The sequence below is a fragment of the Phalangium opilio genome, unplaced genomic scaffold (assembly GCF_054372755.1).
Source record: "Phalangium opilio isolate 3A_F unplaced genomic scaffold, DU_Popi_V2 ptg000082l_1, whole genome shotgun sequence".
NCBI lineage: Eukaryota > Metazoa > Arthropoda > Arachnida > Opiliones > Phalangiidae > Phalangium > Phalangium opilio.
In genome coordinates, this window is record NW_028324189.1 from 8,274,723 (window position 1) to 8,296,845 (window position 22,123).

The following is a 22,123-nucleotide window of genomic DNA, read 5'->3' on the forward strand; positions in this document are numbered from 1 at the left end:
GACGTCATGGGTCACGTGACATGACGACATAGGTCACGTGGCTTGACGTCGTGGGTCACGTGACATGACGTCATAGGTCACGTGACGTGACGACATAGGTCACGTGACGTGACGACATAGGTCACGTGACATGACATCATAGGTCATGTTGCTTGACGTCATAGGTCACGCAACATTACGTTATGGGTCACGTGACATGACGTCATGCTACGTAATCGGATATGATGTCATGCTTCAGGCCAATACATATCAAATAAACTCATTCATTATAACTCTGATACTATATGCAAAATTTTCATTGGATAATGTCATTTATTCTGACTGTTTATTAAGAGTGTGTCACCTTAGCCAATAACTTTATTTAGTAAGCTTACACGTAATAATAAATTTATCACGCAGACTTAAAAATATTAATGCAAGATTTTATTCTGAAACGTGTTCCATCAGATACATTAGATTTTATTAAAGAGATTAATAATTAAAATACTTTTCAAAAATGTGTCATCATTCATTATAACTTTGATACTGTATGCAAAATTTGCATTGGATAAAGTCATTTATTTATTTTTTTTTATGAAGAGTTTGTCATATCAACATGCTCGACTCATCGCTCTATTATGTTGAGAAAAACACTAACTATAATTTATGAGCTTACAAGTAAAAATAAACGCAGACTTATAAATATTAATGCCAGATTTTATTTTGAAATAGGTGTATTAGATCAGATACATTAGATTTTATTCAAGAGATTAATAATGATTTTTTTTATAAACGTGCAATTTCTGATTGTTGCGTCCAGATACTGAAAATTATACTATGAACAAATTCTAAGCGGCTAAGAAATATGACTTGATCCTATAAATTACTCAATTAAAACAGGATTATGAAAGTTATGAATTTCAAAAAAGCATTGTACATTGGAGTATTCTACAGGGTCTCGTAGTAAATACATTTATATACATTTAACCCCTATAGTTGTTTGGCACTCGGTACCTTTTTGGAATTTCGACACTGGCATGGTCGCCCATTGTATATTAGTATGGTCTAAGATGGCCGGGCAAAAGTCTAAATCTATGCAACAACTCTACAAGGTTTCCGACCATAAGTATATGTTATAAGTCAAAGTCTATGTAAGCGAGAGTTGCGAATTGTTAGGCCTACTTGAATTACGGTAGTTTTTAAAAGTTGAATTAAAGAGTGAAATCAAAAATAAATGGTGAAATTAATCGTAAATGGAAGTCGACTGGCTTAAAGCGTTAAAAGGGAAATGAGCACAACCATCCCATAGACGCCGACGACAAGTCTATACTTGCTTCTGGCATCACATGATCCCTCCACATAAATGCGGTACCGTGTTAGAAAGGTGAAGCAGTGGGTGTATGATACCCTTGAATGAATTTTTCACAAGGTATAAGATCAATACCTTATCATTTCTTTACTTTACTATTTCCTTTTTTACACATCTGCATCCTCGCGGTACTGCCTAAATATTCGAGAATCAAATGGAAATTACTAGCAATTTATCTAGCTTTTAAGCAATTTATGGTAACTATAACGATAATCCTATTTTATATTGCGTATGTAGTGAGTTTAGAGAGAGATACTGACAAATTTAAAAATCAATTTAGAATTAACGCGGTTTAGGTCTAACCTTAACAAATTTTAAATTTCTAGATATCTTAACTTTCTTCGAAGTACAACAGAGGTTAGATATTGTGTATGTCTTACTTAAATACTCGATAAATAAAACAAGCAACGCCACTAACATTCCCGTTCCCATAACTGTGCAGAGAAATGTCTCTCTAATGGATGTACTATTATCACTATCACGCGTTGCACTCGGGAAGTCGCCCAAACACTGACTTAAAACCACATTCTTCATCCGGTCATTGTAAATCCACAATCCAGTTGAAGCAAAGAGTGTAATTCTGAATTAAATTTTGAAAAAAAAAAAAACAAAGGTGACGCTTGGCAATTTTAAAATATTTCGTAGTTCAAACCTTTTGTTTATTTTCTCCATGATTTCTTTATTAATGTTCAATCTAAATGCCAACGTCACGGGTTTCAGGAAGAATTTCTCATTACTTATACTGATTTTCATTTCGGGTCCAATTCTCGTCTTTGGATCTTTTGATTGGCAATATTCCGTTAGTCTGTTTTCTATATGTTCTTTGGTGCCAATGACGATGCGTTTTTCGACCAATAGCGTTCGTTTAATTTGTTCGGCTCGCATGTAATCGCCCTCTATGATGCCCTTGGTTTTAACGACTCGGTTCCAAACGCCACGGATTAGGGAATCCTTCGAATTCTATAGAAGAAACGTTGAGATATCTTTGATGCTAGAAAATCGATTAGGCCAAAAGTTCACGCGTAAAACATAAAGTATACTTCATTGAATCTTACTCGCGTGCCAGAAACCCCCTTTACACTTAGAATAGTGTCGACCCCCTCTGCATAGCACAGAGAACACGCGTTAGTAGGCTCAATATAGTTGCAGAAATAACGCTAGTAATAGAGAGTACTATTTTCTTTAAGACATTTACCTCAAAAAAGCTAATCTCTGAATGGCTGGTTCGTGTATAATGAGTGGGAGGTGGGTCGTTTGCTTCTCATCTTACACGGCGTCTACAGCCAAAGGCTGCGAACTGTGAACTAAGTACACTTTTGGTTTTTATCTATGTACTTTTGGTTTTTATCTATGTACTTTTGGTTAGACTTAGCTTGAAAGATCTTAGTTGGTGAATAAAAAGATTAATAATTTCTTAATTACTTTCATATCGACAAATTCTGGTAAATTTCTGGGAAGTGATGGAAGCGCTTGACGGTCCCGAATAATGTCCTCCAAACTTTGTGGGATTAATGTTTTACATAAAGTTAATTCCGCTGTCATTTCACTTAGATATAAATTAATCAAAACGATGAAATTAAGAAGGTAAAATCCAACCACCAATTTTCCACCAACAGTGCTGGGTAGTTTGTTAATTGCTAAAAACATTAAGACGGTTAAAGTTCGTTAATGGACTTATAAACGCGACTTACGTTGACGAAGTAATATCATGAATGATTCGCTCAAGTATCTCATTACGTCTAAGCTTTGGTCACGAAATAATTTGTTTTCTATAGTTCGGAATATCGCGACTGTCAGTAGTGTTAAGGTAAGCGTAGCCAAAAGCGGCATCGATGGATCAGGAAATGAACTTGTGGTCGCCGTAGACGTTCCGCATTTGCCTAAAGCGCTACTTAAAATTGACGTATACGCGAACGTGAACGGAGAACTGAATTCCATATCAGATAGACGATCGTATTTTGTGTAGCTATCTATTAATAACATATCTACTTCCTAAAGATACCATTATTTTAAATTTTTAGCGATATCAGGGATGGATTTAATTTTAGAAGTAGGAATGGAGAACAGAGTAATGTGGGCGCGCATCAAAGTTCCGGACCCCTTTCCACGGGACGGGGGGGGGGAGTATGAAAGAAGAAGCGGGTCATAGCGACAGAAGTAAAATGAAACTACATACTTTTCACCAACCCCGTCAGAAACGTCATCAAAGCGTAGTTTAAGTGAGCCAATAAGATAATTTTAACGTTTCGTTACGTGTTGGAGAGAGGGGCTCTATACTGGGCTGTGAGTCGGATTGAAGTAAATACTAACCGTTCTCCATTCCTACTTCTAAAATTAAATCTATCCCTGGTGATATAAGATAATTTAAACATGTCTAACGTTATTTTGTAAATAGCCAAAAATTCCGGTCCAATTTCCATTGGATTGTTTCATACCAAAATCAGGGAAACCATGAAGTTTCCAAGTCCAGCTTTTTTTTAAAAAAAGGTATATATTTAGGAATACATACAGTTAACCGGAATCATTGCGCCCCCATATACATCACGTTCATTTCCATTTTCCAGGCGCGGTTTTGTGGGCGTCACGCGTATAGTCTAGCTCATCCCACAAACTCCGCCCAGAGATGTTGAGAAAATGGGTACGCAATGATTCCTATTAGTTGGAATATTTAATTAATACCTACTTCAACTTTAATGGAATTGCCACATATCTCCATAAATCAGCTCCTGGACCCATGACATTTCCGTCCGAAGTAATTTGAGAAAATGGTGGAAACTATACAAATACGTCTAATTAAATATAATCTACAAAACCACAAGTTCATAACCCTTCATTAAGGAATACCGTTCATTAACAACCGATTTCATAAATGTTTAGTACACTGGTTCCCATTATTCTATATTTGGGATCAGGGATAGATTTAATTTTAGAAGTAGGAATGGAGAACAGAGTAATCTGGGCGCACGCCAAAGTCCCGGACCTCCTTCCACGGGACGGAGGGGTATGAAAGAAGAGGCGGATCATAGCGACAGAGGTAAAATGGAATTACGTATTTTTCGCCGTCCCCTGGCTGCAACGTCATCAAAATGTAGTTTAAGTGAGCCAATAAGATAATTTAAACTTTTCGTTACGTGTTGGAGGGAGGGGATCTATACTGGGCTATGAGCCGGACTGAAGTAAATACTAACCGTTCTCCATTCTTACTTCTAAAATTAAATCTATCCCCGTTGGGATTTATTGCTTTTGGGGATGGATTTGCGGCCATCTTTTAAAATGGCGGACAGAAACGTCATAAAAACATCTTGACGGACTGACGTGCCTTCTCCGCTAGTTTAGAAATAGATTGAAATAAATCTTACGTCAAACGCTGCCACTTTGAGATAAGTTGAGGTATCATTTTGGTCGTCCATTCAATAACGAAACTAGAAAGTGCCTTGAAATTTCGTACTAATGCCGCTTTCTTTTAACGAGCGAGACTTAATGACGCGTTAGGTTACTTATTGATTATACTGGCCAGATTATTATATATTATAATGAATCTTTAATAAGGGGCGTGCACTGCATCGTCAGTACTCACGAACTCTTTAGAACCAAATCAATGTTGGGTTCTACTCCAAGATAATGAATTTTCTTATACACACCGTTTTGTGTAAAGGTCCTTTTTCGCGTTCTCTTCTGTGGTTGACTGAAACTTCGTCAACGAGAACCCCGATCAGATTTTGTATTGAATTCCATTTAAATCAAATCTTTAAATCTAAAGATCTTTTACTAGATTTGAAAAAAAACCAAGTTACGCTTTTCTTTAATGTCTATCGAAGAAATAAAAAAGCTTTCTTTCACGGGATTTTAACTTGAAAGGGTCACGCGCATATCTTAAGGCCTACTCAGACGATACAACTATTTGACTCATTTAGATGATTCAACGTCTGAACAGAAGCCGGAAAAATTGAACCACCAAATTAAAAATTTATCACTGACCAAATTTTGTTCACTCAAATTTTTGACCCATCTGTAGTTGAGTCAAAATTTGTATCGTCTGAAAAGACCTTGAGTGGAAGTTTTCGAAATACTCATAGCCTGTTTATCAAACAGTTTTATTGGGTTTTCTTTTCTTCTTTCTTTCATATTGATTAACAATTTATGTAGTAAATTATTTACCTACTAATTCATTGGACTTTCTTTTTTTTGCGTTAACTTAAGAGCAACAATTTGATTTGGTCTCGCAAAGCAGTTTCCCAATACTATTAAAATATTAACTAAACTACTTACCCGGTGGTCAACCGTAAGTTTTCTAACTTAAATATTCCATGGTCGTTGGTAATTAACCATTGAATAACTCTAATAACGCGCACCTAAAAACAAATTGGCCTAATAGTAAGTCAATAAAGTGATAAATGAACACTCGTATTATTCAATGAGCCATATTCTTTATTACGTAAGGAATAATGTTTTTGTATTTTCATCTTATTTCCGCTGTCGCTCGATTTTGAAACGAGTAAAACTTTAAATGGCGTTTAAAGGCTAGCGCTGTCTATTATATATTTCTTAAACGTTAATTAGTTATTCGCGTATCACTCTTTTAACCTCTTAAGACAAAATCGCCCTGTTATATTGCAGCGCTTCTTGCCGTGTTTCTCATTTAAGTTATTAAAAATTAAATATTTTTTGGACGTTTCACTGCCATTTTCATAATATTTTTTTTTTTTGGTTTTCTTTTTCCTTAAATTCTAAATTTCTAAAATTCAATTTAGACTTTCGAAAGTATATAACAAATCCTATAAAGCTTTTCGTGTCAACGGGAGGAAAATTTGAAAATCATCTTTGGCTAGAATAACTCTTTTTTTTTGTTGAAAAATCAAGAAATTGTTTCCTAAATAATTATTTGATTTAAAATCGAGCTATTAGTTATTACAGTGTCTTTAATTAGGTTTATAATGGTACGAGTTCGGGTCTGTAGTGTGTCGCTAAGGCGGTGATAACAACGGTTGATATTCGGGTATGGAAATAGCGACGCTGCTTCCTACAGTCGATACCAGCGGCGTGTCCTCGGCGCTGTCGCTGGCGTCACCCCCGTCGGCGTTATCCGAAGAGGGCGTTCGACTATTAAGGATTATGGGTTGATTTCGAGTCCCGAAACTAGAAGAGAGCAAATCTCCGTACGCGGTGGCGTGATCTTCGCTGAAACTTTGACTATGTCCTAGACGCCGAGATGCCGGCGATCGCGTACTTCCGGCTTCGTCTTCCGTGATAGTCGGCAAACAATGCAAGGAGGAGAAGCCTTCGCGATGATGTTGGTTGTCGGCGTCGGGATGTACCAAAGACGACGAGGTGTTAAAGGCCACCATAGCGTACGAAGAGACGCTACTCGTACTCGATCGTTGGGGGTAATTATCAGGCACTCTGGTTATTGAAGTCAGTGACGGGGGAGTCGAATTCAACGTCGTCTGCCTCTCCCTGACTGTGGATTGACGTCGAAAGATCGACGATCGACGACCCTCGGAACTAGCACCCGCGCTTTTCGTCGTAACGTTCGTCAAATCGGTACTGGAATGAGATACTTGACTGGACGCGGGACTCGTCGGATAGTTGATAGCCCCGGACACGCTACCGCGTCGTTTTAACGATATATCCGACAAACTGAAACGTTTACGTTGAAAAAACGACACTTTCTTGGTAGAAACGGATCTGGGATCGGTTGGCGATACGCGACTCTCGATATTCGTTTCGGATGGCGCCGACACCTCGTTGCTAGAGGGTAGAACCGTCGTTGAGTATCGAAAGTGCGGGAGGGATCGTCTTCTTAGTGACGCTAACTTGGGTCCTCTTTTAGCGAAAATCGACTTGGAGGGGGCGGGAGGACTCTCTACTTTCTTAATGTCCTTCAAGGTGGCGCGTTCCAGAGGGATTTCGTGATCAGTCGACGATAAAGAGGGCGCGCTTAAACGACCGTGGTGGCTGGGAGCGCTTCGGAAAGCTCGATGTTGCAACGGAACTTGTTCGCTGAAGGAATGTCTTCGAGCCGAGGCGCCCATTCGCTGTTGTTCTTCGAGTTTCTTGTCGAATTCTTCGACCAACATGCGAATTTCCCAGTCGTTCGGCGCCGGCGTTCTGGACATTAAACTGTTAGGACTCAGGAGGTTCAAAGAACGAGACGACGCGTCTGGTTCCGAAGATAGTGGTGGAAATTCCGTTCTCCATAATGACTCGGCACTGAATCCAACGGGCATCTCAATGTCCTTGAAAAAAAAATAATTTATCAATCATACAAATAAACTCAACACAATCTAAATTATGAAATGGTGCGAAATTTCAAAATAACAAAACAAAGGGTAACGAATACATGCTTGCGAAGGCACTAACGTCACGCAATTTTCTGGTACGTCAAAGTGACGTAGATAGTTTGTAACTTTTTAACTCACTTGTTCATTAGCTTCTTCCCCGTCCCATGAAAATGTCTGCCATGTTGGAGCTAAGGATACGTGTCCCATGGCGGCTTTGGCTAAACTACTTGGCCAAGATGCCCGGTGACTACTGGACTCCATACTATGACTTCTTTCGCTCAATGGTCCACCTGTTGGAGGTACCCGATCGAATTCGTCGTCATCTTCAAAGTCAGATTCCGAGCCATCTTCCTAAACACGATAGAAAAGACTAATTAAAACCCCGTAATTTAAGAAGGGCATTGATTAAAAGAAAAACCATTAATGTAAACTGTCAAAACGTAATATACATTCTCGTATAAATAACGTACCTATTTTTACTATGTAAACAAAAAGGAAAATAGGTCTCTACTCTCTAGTGCTTTGGAACTACGGAAATTAAATAAAAAAAATCGTTAAAAATGAATTTCAACATAAAATTATTTATTTGAAAAATCATTAAACATTCAAATGTGTTAATTAGTTAAGTGTTAATAAAATACGCAAGCAAATGGAAGACATTACGCAAACTAAATCTTTAACCGGAAGTATATTATTGGAAGTGAGTAAACGTTTTTCGTGTTTTAGTTTCGATATAAAAAAGGGTGAGTTTTTGTGGTGTTTAACTAATTTTAATCCTACCGTCGAAGAGAAATCATCGGAAACGGATGAAATTAAACTAGTGACATCGTCCAAAAATGTCGAACCCGATGCCAGACTATGAGGAATTGATCTATCCTTTAAAAATAAGGTTGTGGGAGAGAGAAAAACAAATGTCTACTAAAATCGCCACAAGACTATCTGTATTTTTTTCGGGAAACTAATTTTTATCGGGGGGAAAATTGGTTAAAGTTCTAAATAGAGTTTTTAGGGTTTTGAAACGGGTATACGCGTCAACGAAGCTTACCTGAACTTTCAGGGCTTCTTGGAGCTCGTTTATTATCAGGCTTTTCTCTACCAACTGCGTTTGTAAGCTGGTTATTTGTCTGTGAAGGTCTCGTTGAGTTTCGTCCTACAATAACAAAAGAATTGAACAAAAAAATAAATTTTAAACAAATATGGTATATTTATAAGTCGTATTCCATTGCTTATACCAGTAATTTTACCTAATATACTACAATTATACGAAGCCAGTGCAAAGTGAGTGGCGTTTTACCATAATTAGTTCTTTGTCAAATCAGATTTTTCCCAATTGCGTTCCATCATAAGTTTATAAGATGTGTTCCATAAGTATGACACTTCCTATTCTTCGAAATGCTAGCCCTAAAGACTTACAGGTCGAGCTAGTTCGAGAACGACAATCGAGAATTGACTGCTAGCGGTTTTGCAGTCCATCTTCCTATTTAGTCTGCATTACTAAGCCTTTGACAGCGCCTCACCTGGCGTCGCTTTACCTCGAATCTATATGACCTACCTCATTCACTTCATGACAAGCTCTCATTAACCAGTGGCAAACTTATGGAACATATCTTATGAACTTATGGTTCCATGATAAAACGCCACCAATTAAAAGAGCGATGAACGACATTTTAATATCGCTCGCTCTTTTTTTTTGTAAGAAAATAATTATTTAATGAAGCGTGACAATCAATAACTAGTGCAAAATGAACTTGCAGAATACGATGTGCCAAGGATACATGCCAAAATTAGCCTGGTGCATATCACGAAATAATATTAGATCTATTACTTGTTTGTCCCCCATCACTGCTAATTTGAATGAAGGAATACAACGATGATAATATTTCAGCCATATCATGTAAACTAAAATGTGCAAAACGACTAAACAGTGGGAGAAGAACGGCTACGTTCAAAGGTTGATAAGTGAATAACAATCTCCAATACGTCAGCAATTTATTTCTTTCATTTTCCGTTCAATTTAATCGATTCTAAGTTGTCTTCCTGAAGCTTTAAACTAAACTTCATTATGGTTCTTGGACAAAGTCGCTGGGAACATTAGACACACGAGTCACTTTAACTTACTGGTATTACTTATTCACTTATGATGTATTATTAGATTGAAAAGTAAAACCCTATTTCTCACTGAACTGATACAATTCTTACCAAATACGTTTTTAGAACTTGTTTCATACATTTCATGACTCGTCCGAAGTAGGATTCAAGTAAGGCTTCGGTTGGAGTATCGCAACGCTTGATGGGTAATCCATCCCCGCACGAACTCCGACGAATCGACTCTGCGGGTTTCTTTAAAAACTCCCTATCCGTCGTATCTTTACCACAGTTGTCTTCATCTTCGTTCAACGGACTGGGGAACCCTGTTACTTGCACTCCCGCTTCGGCCATTCCTCTGGGACTGACGTTCGTTCCAGCGTCGCGTTTCTCTTCGCCATTCGAGCGTTGCTCAGCGAAGGTGGTGGTGTTTTTCGTGGATACCGGAAGTCTGGTTGCCGCGTCTATTTGCGATTCGAACGAGCCACTATTCGAGGTACTCGATTCGTCGATGGAATCAATCTCGAAGGCTTGCATTCGAACCAAGCGCGTCCGTCGTGCCGCGTAACCTTCCAGGGTTGGAGCTCTTAACAATTCCGGGGTGATTATGACGGGTTTTATCTTAGACGGGGGCTCGGAGACGGTAGCCAAGGGAGAAATTTTTAGGGGACGCGGTGCTGGAAAAGGAAGATCTCCATTATTACTGTTAATCCTAATTTCTGGGACGTTGCTAACTATTTTCGGTTTCGATATATTGGTATCACAGACAATTCGCGCGATCGTCGAATCTTCGGATGTAATTGAAACTCGTGGCACTGATGGTTGAGTCTTCTTAACTTCCGGTTGGTCTGGTTCGACTATCGTCGGTACTGTCGGTTCGTCGCGCGCTTTAAGCAGAACCTTTTTCAACAATGGCACCGCGCGTTTTTCACAAGGCACGCTAGTGGTCTGATCACTAGACGACGTATTATCTGAAGAATTTGATTTCTCGGGGACTGTTGACTGGGTTGTTGAGGTCGTTTTAACTTTGGGTGCGATGGGTTTGCCAGCCATACTTCCGGCTAGCATTTTGAACGAGGGTTTCGCGACGGTCTGGAGAACTGGTTTGGCTGGTGAAGGAGCCACGGCTTGGGTCGGTACTGTTGTCACGAGGGTTGTTGAGGTTGGTACCGAAATAGTGGTCACAGTGGCGCTACCGGAAGCTTCCAGAGAGCTAGCGTTGGCTCTGGCTTTCTCCAACTCGATTTGACGCAAGAGTTTAATGCGTTCGAGAAACGGTAGGCCCTCGCCGATGGGTTTGGGTGGCGCTTGAGGCTCATTTGAGATGGAAGTGACCACAGACTCGGCTAGAAAGTGAACAACTTATTTTAAGTGAGAATGAATTCGCGTATAAGTGAATGAACTCGAACGGACCTTTTACAGTTTGGGACGTGACGCTATCGCTTCTTGAATGTATTCTGCTAAGCAAACGATGGATTTTCTTGCCCACTATCTGAGAACGACCGCAACCAGAACCGCCAGCTTCGGATAGGAGAGATTTATTATCCGGTAACGCGGACATTTCTAACTGAGTTTCCGCTGTAAGGTCGACCCTTGAACTGAAATTAAGATTAGTTGATTAAAATGAGTAAAGGTCAGTTCAAACTTTCCCTCTCTTATTCTCGTCTTATGTAACTATCAGCTCCTAACTTATGTCAACAATAGAAGGACAATGAAAGGATAAGATATACTATAAGGAAAGGACAATATCTCGTTAAGAGCTTGGGATTTTGACTAAATCACGAGGATTTTGAATTCCATGATTTTCACCTACTCGGTTGAGCCCGTCTTGGATCTCAGAAGTCTTTGTAAATTTTGAACATCTTTCTTCAATTTGAGCATGGTCGGTTTCAATTTTCGACTACTTTTCCTCGATCCACCGGGTCCACCCTGATCCTTTCCGGATATTTGAACTCCTCCTATGGTACTGGGTGTACTGGCAGCGCTCGTCTCCTCCTGGCGTTTGCACGCCACGGCTGCCAACCGGGCTTCCATCAAACGTTTGCGACCCATTGTCTGTAAAATTTCCTGTTAGGAACATAAGCCGCGTTTTTACACTGAAAGAAGTCACTAGATAGCCCGACTACCGGTAAAGAAAGGAATCAAAGACGGACATTACCAGACAAACACAAAAGCCAACTGATAGTGAAAAGAAATTTGCAAGAAACAAGGCCGAGGCTTACCTGAGCTTCGGGATAGTCTTTCATGGCAGCCAATACGTCCTCCCTGGACAAACTGAAGAGTTCAGAGTAACCCACTGAACATACGTCAGCCGTCCTTCTACAACCACCATAACAATCTTAAAATTAGCTTTTAGTGCTAGAAATGGCAGTTTTTTGGATCCACCAAAAGTGCGCTTAACAAGCTTAGCCTGATCTTAGGCACCGAGAAAGAAAATGCGTACCTATTAAACCCGTCTAAATTCAATATGCCAATTTCGCCGAAGAAGTCGCCGGCTTTCATTTGCGTTAGGACTTTACCACTTTCACTGCCAGAAACCGAGAGAGAAATAGGTCAAATTTAGGCTTGAACTTCAGTTAAACTTAACTCACCTAATAACTTCCAATATTCCATCAGCAATTATAAACATCTCTCTAGCTACTTCTCCCTTCCGGCAAATCATATCGCCCGGAGTGAAGATGTAAGCCTTCATTTTTAGCACCAAATCATGTAGGAACTCGGGCTGACATTCTTGGAATATTGTAACCTGCGAAATAGATCAAATCAGGCTTAACTTTACGTGACAACTTGGGTTGTACAAATTTGCCAACCTTTTTCAACGTTTTAAGATTAACGTGTAAGGCAAGCTCGGTTTTTAACTTGTCTGGTAAAATTCCTAGCGCCGAATTTATGTCGCCGCCTCCTTGCATCCTCCCACGTGACCATGAATAATCGTACCACCTTTGAACCCTTCTTTGCATATTGTGCGGGACTTTATGGTGGCGCATATACAACTTGGCACCGTCCTAAGAAAGAAAACAGTGATAAAATTTATGATCATTTCTAGTTCAGGCGCCCTTAGGTCTAAACCCAGGAATACATACAATGATTCCTAGTAGAAGTATGTATTCCTGCTAAAATCCTATAGTTTATGATAATCTTATAGTTACTGATCTACTTTTGGCGGTAAAAAGAACAAAACTGGAAATATTTCAAAGGAACTCATCTTTGAGAAAGTATATTTTCATTCTCAGCGCGTCCCTGCTCTTGAAACCTAAATAGGCTTAGCTTAACTTTCCCGCCACTCTTCCCTTGATAATTCATCTCGAGGAAATAAATGTAGCTAAGCCCAAAATCGAATACACTAAGCCCAGAACTTTCAAAGAAAGTTAAACTCACCAAAAGTCTTTCAAATTCCAAACGACTCGCGTTGCGGTTGGTTATGACGTTTCCCACTTGACCTGGTGCGACAAAACAAAATGTATTTAACAAGAACAAAACTCATTTCGTAACGATTTACCAGTCAGAAAAAAAGTAGTTCAACTTACCGACGATTGTGGCGAAAACGAATACACCGATCAAGTAACTTACGATGGTGAAGATGTATCTTGAAAATAAATAGCAATAGCGGTGTAATTTAACAAAACATACTTAGAAAGGTGGGCTTAAATATTAATTAAATAGGCTTATAGTATAATGTACTACCAAGAAGTGATATCTAGTTTATTAGGGAGAAGGTGTAAATTCGCCACATTTCTAGCTTTATCTCCAGTCCAAACGTAGGTCCGGAGTTAATCCCCGCCTCTAAATTTCAACCATCATCTCATAGGTTCTTGAAAACTCCAATGACGAAAATTATGTGTTTTCCGACTGAAGAGAGGCGAAATAGCCCGGCCATCTTTTACGTCCCCCCTTGTATTTTGAAAGGGGGACTGGGACTAGGGCGCGCGAATACTTAGGCATCTTATACCTTCTCCTTACTTATAATTTAAGGTTATTTATTATTGATGTGCACGATATCCGATAAAAAAACCAACTGTTATTTTATACGAAGACTGATGTTCGAGCGGTCGGACATTTGTTTATTGGAGCGTTAGAGAAAGCTCTAAAATGTCTTGGGGGTCATATTCTTTATTTTTTCATTGTTTTTCCTAAGGCTTGATGTATGTTTTGGTTTGGGTAAAGATAGTATAGAGTGGAGATAATACTACATCAGAAGAGTATCGACCGGAGACACTACCGGTTATCTAGAGCGGAACAAATAATGCCAAAGCTGAATATTTCATTCACTACCTCCGTTGAAATACACCATGCGTGGAAACCAAGTTCAAGTAACGAAAAGATATATTTTTAATAATGAGATCGCTTCTAATTTTTACGTTAACTATGATACGAAACAAACAACTAATGATCTATCTAGCTGCAACCAATGAAATGACAGTTAGAAAGACGTCAGAATCATGAGGCGTGACGTATAATTATCTACAAAACCCGCGTAGAAATGAATATGGGAGATTCACACTTCTTAACAGTTCAAATTGTGTTCTGTACTTCCGGTGATCTAACTGCCACGATAAAGTCAATAACAAGAAGTCATTCTAAAGAAATTTGACTTGTCTACCGCCTTTTTTACTTCAAATCCCTGGATAAAACTTTTTCTCTGACATACTCAGAATTCAAACTAGAGATTCAAAGTTTCCATCTTTGCTAAAAAAAAATTGTCAAAGCGGAAGTAAGAAATTTATCGTGCGTACTCAAATTTATCCGGAAATGTTTTTTTTTTCCTTCTTTTTATTATTGACTTAACTCGGTTACTAGAACTAAAGCCTAACTTCAGATACAACCCCTAAAACCCTAAATAAAAAGTGCCTGAAATCAGGAAAGAGAAGGTTAGGCTGATTCGAAAAAATGTTTTGATACAATAGAGTGCTCCAAAAAGGTCTTAGGTGACAGTTTCACCTGCCATACCGAATTTGGTTCTAAACTTAAGTTGAAACTATTGTAGTTTTAATGTAGTTTTTATCAACTTATCTTGGCAGTGACTGTAATGAATATCTAGCTGAGGTTTTACTAAAACTGTATGACAACTTTGGAGGAGAATAGGAACTGAACTTTAAGAGAAATTGAACCGGAAAGGTCAAAGAAGTGGAAAGAAATCATTTCCATAATATTACCCAGCGAGAGAAAATAAAATAGAAAAAAGAAAACCTGAATAAAAGGTTTGACAGAAACCCCAAGAAAATTGTATATTTCTATCTCGGATATAAAACTGAATTTATTCGCTTTACTACACGAATATTAAGCTAAGTTAAACCTTAATATCGTTAAAAACGTTTTAATGTTAAATAGTGTTAGGCAAATTAGAAAAATATACAGGGTGTTCAATAAAGCGTGGTACGGCTGAAGTACAGTAGGTTTTTTTTGTTGAATTTTGAGTCGGAAAGGTTCTATCACATTTTGCCCAAAATAAAGTAAACTAAGAATATCACTGGGAATATTAAGTACATTCTTTTCCGAATCTTCCCTGCTAAGCCTCGGTGGAATAAGAGATATAGAATCCTACTACAATGGAATGGATCTTCCATATCTCTGGAGGTAAAAAAAACTGCTATAAAAATGTCTGTTCAAAATTCGTCGAACGCATTTCGAATCATTGAACAAACCAAAATTGCAAAAATAGCGATAGCAAAGGCTTAGCTTGCTTTTAGGGAAAGGGGTTTTTTGTGGTTACTTTTCTATTAAATTGCTTCCTCTATGTTGCAAACTAAACTCAGGACAGGTTTTCCATATTTAACAAGCCCCCTCAAACTCAAAGAAAGTTGCATTTCGTCACTTAGCATATTTGGGGTAAAAATTTATAAAAGGAAAAGGTTTATATCCCCTTTAAATTAGACCAATATATTTATAATTAAATTACAGAATTCTCAAAATAACAAAAATCGGGCTTAGCACAGATTATAAGTCAATCAGGACTGGCTTAGATAAATTTGCCTCGCACACGTATGTATTGCGGGTAAAAACTCTACAGGGGCTCGTACGATTTACCTAGGGAGGTTTGCCCCTACAAGATGGCTTCACTCTAAAATTACCCAAATATTGAAAAATAAAATATTTGGGAATATAAATTAGCATTAACGATAATTAATAAGTTTTTTCATTTAAATTTAAAGGTCTTTTGTTATAGAATGACTATTTTAGTTCGATTTACCTCCATCTTTTAAAATGGCGGCCAGAAAAGTACCGAAAACGCATTGTGTCTTTCTGCTGATAATTTTATAAATACAATATGGACACCGAGTAACATTTCATAGGACTCCTTGAGGGAGGGGAAAAAGGATGACGTGGTTTTATCCTCGTATCAATAACGATCGGAGCGACGTTGTATGGAAAATGGGATAGCCCTAGAGAAAAGACAAGCGTATCCTGTCGTTCTATTGAAGATTTTTGGGAAACGCCAGGAAACTGATATCTTCCCCCTCCCTTATTTTTCTATAGAAAGGATGCTGAAAATACTGACACGAAGAAATAGAACTACAGTAATCTATAGCTTTTTTCCCCTCACTGGCACAAAAAAGGGGGACAAGAAGAGTAAATTTATAGAAGAGCATCTACTTTTGCTATGTACTAGCTGGGTTGTCTTTTTTAGACGACTGCTTGTCGAGTTTGAGTGTATATCCTGTATCCGTATAGAACAAATAGTTTTGTGTATCCAAGGTCGTAAGTCTTTCTCCGCCTTTACGGGTTCAGAGGAGCCAAGGCTTAACGGGAGTTACCTACTGTAAATCGAGTTTGAGTTCAACTACAGCTACCTTGAGTTGAATTTGCAGACCAAATTCACCAAGGCCCTTTTTGTTTACACGTTCGTGGTAAGCCTTGGCTCGCGGTTAAAACTAAGAAATAAACACGTTAAGCCTATTTTTCGGATGAGTGTAGTTATTAGACCTAATGTAGACTTCATTTTGAATGGCGTATGTCTAGTCTTTCATTGATGCGCAACACCATTTGGTTTTGGAGTTTCATCTAATGAGCAGTTGGACGCGTTTCATTTCTAAAACGCTTTGACTTTGGGACGAATGCTTTTTTGTAAATGACTTCCAAATGAAAAGTACTGACGGGCAAACTCTGAAAGCTAGAAAGACATCAAAACGAGAAAAGAAAAAAAGAAAAAAAAACGGATTCCAGATTCGAGGACATTTATGAGATGCTCAGTGGGGAGTAACTCATCCTAGCGCTCTGATGATAATGAAATACCAGCCTGCATCGAGCTATGCTTTTCTTAATAGAAAACCAGCGAGAAAAAAAGGAATTTCAAATTCCGGACCGGTTGAATAGTCGGAAATTTTCATGAAAACCCTTCACGCTCTCTTTTACTTTGTCCCATCAACGTTTTGTATCAAGAAAAAATGAATTTGTAGAGAAGTGTTGGGACAGTAATGGAAGATGAACGACCTTATATAGGAATTTATCTTTACCCAAATAATTTTCTTTTTAAGATTGAGCGTCAAATTTTAACTCCTATATTTCTAAGCCTAACATACACTTAGACTACACTTCATTCATTAAGAAGTATTCGTAATAAAAAGGACAATAAATTGGTGTTTGTAAATTTACTCACTGAAGATTAGTAGCCGGTGTAGCCAAATCGCCAATCGTGGTTAACGTCAGCGTTGACCAATAGACGGAACCGAGGTATTTGCGCGTGAGGAAACTCCAATTTCCGTGCGGGTGAGGATAGGACCAACTGCCTTGAAAATCTTCCACTTCGGACAGCATGTAGTAGAAGCAACCGAACCAGTGCGCCAACAGTAGCAGGATATGAATCAAGTTCACTACGCGCCACAAATTCGGGTAGATGGTCCTGGATTCCACCATGTAGTAGAACCGATAAGAGCGGTACACTTTGATAAAACGCGGGAAACGCAGGAGGGGGAAGGGACCGACCGTGAATTGGAGCAAGTCCAAAGGGGTCAACGATAAAAGGTCCATTAAAAACATCTTGGAGCGCGCGTAATGACCCGTTAACTTTTTCGCGTCGCACACCATCATGCCTTGCTCCAAATAACCGGTCCGAAACTGGACCATTATATCCAGTATGTACACTATATCCGAGAAGATATCCGTCGAGTACCACAACAAGGGCGCCGAACTTTGCAACTCGGGGAAGGATTGACGAACGATTAGCGTCCACGCGTTGTACAAGACGCATCCGGTTAATATCCAGAGCCACATGAAGAGAGCGTTTTCGTCGGGGTTAAAGACCGTGGTAAAGATACTGTACCACGGGCGAGGGATGCCGTCTTCCATCTGGTTATTTCCGCTACCGTAATCGCCCCACATGCCGCCGCTACGAGGAGCCGCCCCACTCGACGCCGGGTCGTGGATTTGTCGGGTTGAAAAACGGGTAAGGAAAGAATCTTCGCGCTTTAAAGGGTGCTTCCGATTAACATGGGTGATGGCCCCGGACAACTGGACAGTGGTCCTCAACTTCAACCATCTTGATCGGCCGCCTGTTCCGCCCGGATCTGTCGCGGCCGTCGGTGAACTGGCCGCCGTTCCACCTTGACCTTCGCCGCCCTCAATTCGTCCTTTGACCCCGGGACCGACGCCGCCCGGAACCAAAGTTCCGCCGGCGCTTTCCGGTAACCCACTTTCGCCTCCATTGCTCGTCCTCTTATCAAAAGCCCCTCCAGTTGCCCCCGGACTTGTGCCTAAATGACCAGTCGTTAAACGGACATGGTCAACATCGGAATGTCCGAATAACTGAAGGAATTTTGGGCGCCAAGGCTTTTTAATACCTCTAGCGCCTCCCGCGGGTTCCGAGGCGGTTCGTGGACCACCAGCAACCGCTAAACCACCGTTTCCAGGTGGACCAGACGATCTGCTCGAATCGCCGTGAGGGCTGGTGGTGGCCGCCACTTGGACTCGACGGGGACTGCCGTCGACCATCATGGCAACGGAGGGCCGGCTCAACGGGGAGACGCAGAGCGTTCCTGGTGGGCTATACTGAAAAAGAAAAAAAGTAGATACACATCAAATAATGTAAATTAAGAACTAAAACAAGAAAAATAAACAAGTTAAATAATTAAAAAATACATAAAACCCTGAAAATCACGTTTTAATCAGTCTGACACTTCACTTTAAATAAAACCTTACTCGTCTGTTTATTTTTTACAAAATTAAACGATGTTGTTTAAACTTTGAAACTTATCGATTATCAAGTTGTCAAGCCGGGCCACTTTGCAGAGGAAAGAATGAGAAATAAATGTCCATTTAGGACGGTATAATAAACGGTTAGGCCTAATTACGATGGAAGACAACTATTAATATTGCTCTTAGCTATAGGAAAAATGTCCTTCCTAAAGATATTGTCCCGGTAATGAATGACAGAGCCTGGTTTCTACTTTCTCGGCTTTTGTGGTAGTTGGTCAACTATAGACTCTAGTTGGTCGAGATCATGATTTCGTTCCTTCCATCACTCGTTTTAACGTGGTCTTTTTCTTGTTAGGCCTAACTCTTTCTTTTTTACTTGGAAAAAAAAAGAAGTTCTCGGGTTTCCCTATCAATCACAAGTCGGGCCTCGGCGTTGACATTTTCGCCTCGTTTCGTCACAGGCGATTTCTCCACCCTCGAAGCCTCGCCAGCAGCCTGAATTGCTCGATTCCCTTTAAGCCTTTGCTGCCTTTTTATCAGGATTCCCCTAGGCATTAAATTGCCAAAGATGAAAAGAACTTTCATCTATAGTCCTATATTTAACAGAAGTATACGAATACTAACATCACGAAGTTATCAAAAAGGTGTAATTTTACTATGAGGTACACGCGTCATACAAAATGTTAGTCTAGCTATTCTCACAAAATCCGCCTTGATACGTTGAGTGAAAATGTCTACGCAATGATACCTATTCGCTGTAAGAATTCCTGAAGCTATGTATTGTTGTTCAGCATTATACTTGGTTTCGGTCATACCTTCGAATCAATTTATTTTAGTCTATATACCACGTTTTGGCCGCAATTTCCTGAAACACTGTGCCTTCCTCGGAAAAGCCAGAAACTAAGAACAGACTCTTAGTGCTAGAGAAGAAGATATGTAAGAATAAAGGCGGGAGTAGTTGATGGTATATAAAAAACTTTCGGAATAGCTATCATTGGTTTTGTGTGAAATGTGAATGCCCCATTTTTCAACGAGTAAAATTCTTTATTCATTTTATTCAGTTAATGGTTTCGCCTCTTTTGTCTGTCAAGTCATACTGCAGGCTCTGTTTCAATAGAACGATGCTATTATTTGTCTTCTAAAAAGTTGTTGGAGAATTTTTTCCATTTTACCTTTAGAGTACTGGTGCTTCTTATCTGAGAAATATTCGTTTTTTTTTCGCGTTGATTATTCATTTCGGTTTCGAAACTTTTTAAATTAACCTACAGCTCGCGTTAAACTTGTCTTTGAGGGCTCAGATGGAGTTATTTTGGGCTTACCATAATTGAGCGACGTAAACCTTTGCCAATTCTTAAAAATTTTAATCTCAAATCTTAAAAAAATATTTTATCCTCAAAATCTTGTTACGAGTTGGTTTTGGTTGGATTGTAAAGCTATAATACTAAGTTCAACGCTACGTAATTAACGTTTGGATGCAGTTTACTAAAAGAGTTATTTAAAAAAACAAAAGCTGATAATATCCCTTTGGCTTAAGCCTTAAATGTACACGAGTCTTATATAGTGACCAGATGGATTAGGCCTAACTCCCATAAGAGACAGAGATTAATCCTTGCATGGTATTACAGCACGCTTAGAGTCAAGGTGAAAGACGGGACAAGTTTGGGTGTATATATATCTTCTTGTTGGGGGTCGAATTGAGGTATAGGACCTTAACCTAATGCTCGCTCTGGGAATTCAAGTCGCTTTGTGGTACGACGAGACCTGAAGGCGCGCTACGTTACGACGTCTTGTCTCATTCTTTTAACCTTAGACTCGTGTTCTATGCAAAGACTCGGCAAATCACCCGAGGCTAAGGCTTAGAAATTGTCCTTTGGCGCTCGCCTTTATCGATGCTCTAAACTGATGCGGCGAGAATGACTTGACATAGCTATCGCGAGACGAGCTGACGTTAAAAGGTTTTTTAAGATGTAACGATGGTATCCATGGTGATTGCCAAATTGCGGTTCGGTGTCTCTAAAGGGAATTGTTTGAGTGACAATTTCTGATTGAATTTTGACGTAACAATCTAACTCCTATGCAGAATTCATTTGTATTGACATCCATTATAAGACATACCGGCTTCCCGTTTCAGAGAGACGTACGTACAATTCCAGAGAGCGAACTACACTACAAACTTTCTAAGCCTTCCTCCGTTGAAAAGTACTGTCTATACGTTTAAAACCACTCGCGAATTTCAGATTCCATTATTTGAAGAAGGATCTAGTTGGGAGTTCAAAAACCCTATAGGACCGATTACCGCGTAAAAAGGACGATTTCTTTTTTATTATTAATCTGGTCTATCCCATTTCCACTGAGTTCTCTCTCCCTCTCTCTCGGAGAGATTCTGGGTTCTTTTGCCGAAAATAAAATACTGTACAAGTCGATAATCTTTCTGTGAAAGGCTTTCCAGCTTTTTGATGGGGATTTCTATATGAAAAAAGAGAGGCGGAGAATGTCGCTTCCCAGCCTCTGGGAAAAATCTATAAGATAGCTAATAAATCACGAAAATAAAATAGTTTGTAGGACTTGAAAAGGCTAGCGAGAGAACGAAAGAATGGTAGAGTACACATATATACAGTAGCAGTAAATAAATAAAGAATAAAAAGAAATCTCATCTGATATGATACATGGCGTGCCGGAAACTCTAGGATTTCCATCTATTATCAAACAATTTTAATTCACTAATTTTCATCACGAAATTTTGCTAATTATTTCAAGCCCATTGAGGTTAATGAAACGTGTAAATTAATTAACATATTCATTAAGTCCATGTGATCATCTCTCGGTTCTGCCCACCCGGGTGCCTTTAAGGTCTGTAAACCGGTAAAAAATAAACATACAAACAAACCTTTATCTAAAATATTTACAAGATGAATATGCGAGTGAAAGTTGTAAGGATAAATTGCTAAGGTTCACGGTTTGGGTTTTCAAGGCCCAAATTTAAGGGTTATATGGGTTCATATACGCGAAAGATAACCAGACCAGAACCTTGTTATATTTCTTAGGCGTAAGGCACGCACTACGATGACAAGGCTTTCACAGCCTGCTACGAACTATACCTTACTTTTTTTTATATGTATAAAAATGATCCGCTTTCTGCTATGAAGACGCGAAGAAATATAAAACTGACGTAAATATCGGTGTTACAGTCAGCCCCTTATTATCTGCAGCCCCAAGTACTTTATTGTGACATTTGACACTCCAAGGACGAAAGGCAACTCCCATCTGGTTATATAACGTC

General features: G+C 39.3%; 2 protein-coding genes across 4 annotated transcripts in view; both read right to left on the bottom strand.

Moving 5' to 3' along the window:
* Positions 1-595: 595 nt before the first annotated feature.
* On the bottom strand, positions 596-2,819 carry LOC149651397 (uncharacterized). Its single transcript, XM_089847100.1, has 3 exons — positions 2,771-2,819; positions 2,001-2,308; positions 596-1,928 (listed from the first exon to the last, which is right to left on the bottom strand). The coding sequence occupies exons 1-3, from the start codon at positions 2,774-2,776 to the stop codon at positions 1,631-1,633; spliced, it is 612 nt and encodes a 203-aa protein (XP_089703226.1). The 5' UTR covers positions 2,777-2,819; the 3' UTR covers positions 596-1,630.
* Positions 2,820-5,766: 2,947 nt separating this feature from the next.
* LOC149651398 (uncharacterized) overlaps positions 5,767-22,123 on the bottom strand; it is a 79,723-nt gene continuing 63,366 nt past the window's right edge. The window contains exons 7-21 of one of the 3 annotated variants that reach the window (XM_089848294.1): positions 18,489-18,696; positions 17,309-18,401; positions 13,242-13,300; positions 13,093-13,154; positions 12,525-12,719; positions 12,306-12,460; positions 12,158-12,241; positions 11,937-12,033; positions 11,528-11,781; positions 11,128-11,312; positions 9,829-11,060; positions 8,675-8,779; positions 8,410-8,505; positions 7,768-7,980; positions 5,767-7,584 (exon numbers count right to left, since the gene is read on the bottom strand). In XM_089848294.1, coding sequence (XP_089704420.1) covers positions 6,313-7,584; positions 7,768-7,980; positions 8,410-8,505; positions 8,675-8,779; positions 9,829-11,060; positions 11,128-11,312; positions 11,528-11,781; positions 11,937-12,033; positions 12,158-12,241; positions 12,306-12,460; positions 12,525-12,719; positions 13,093-13,154; positions 13,242-13,300; positions 17,309-18,401; positions 18,489-18,696 — 5,310 coding nt within the window. In that variant the 3' untranslated portion in view covers positions 5,767-6,312. Of the gene's footprint in view, positions 7,585-7,767; positions 7,981-8,409; positions 8,506-8,674; positions 8,780-9,828; positions 11,061-11,127; positions 11,313-11,527; positions 11,782-11,936; positions 12,034-12,157; positions 12,242-12,305; positions 12,461-12,524; positions 12,720-13,092; positions 13,155-13,241; positions 13,301-17,308; positions 18,697-22,123 lie in introns of all 3 variants that reach the window. The other 2 variants (XM_089848293.1, XM_089848295.1) reach the window with 2 other exon arrangements.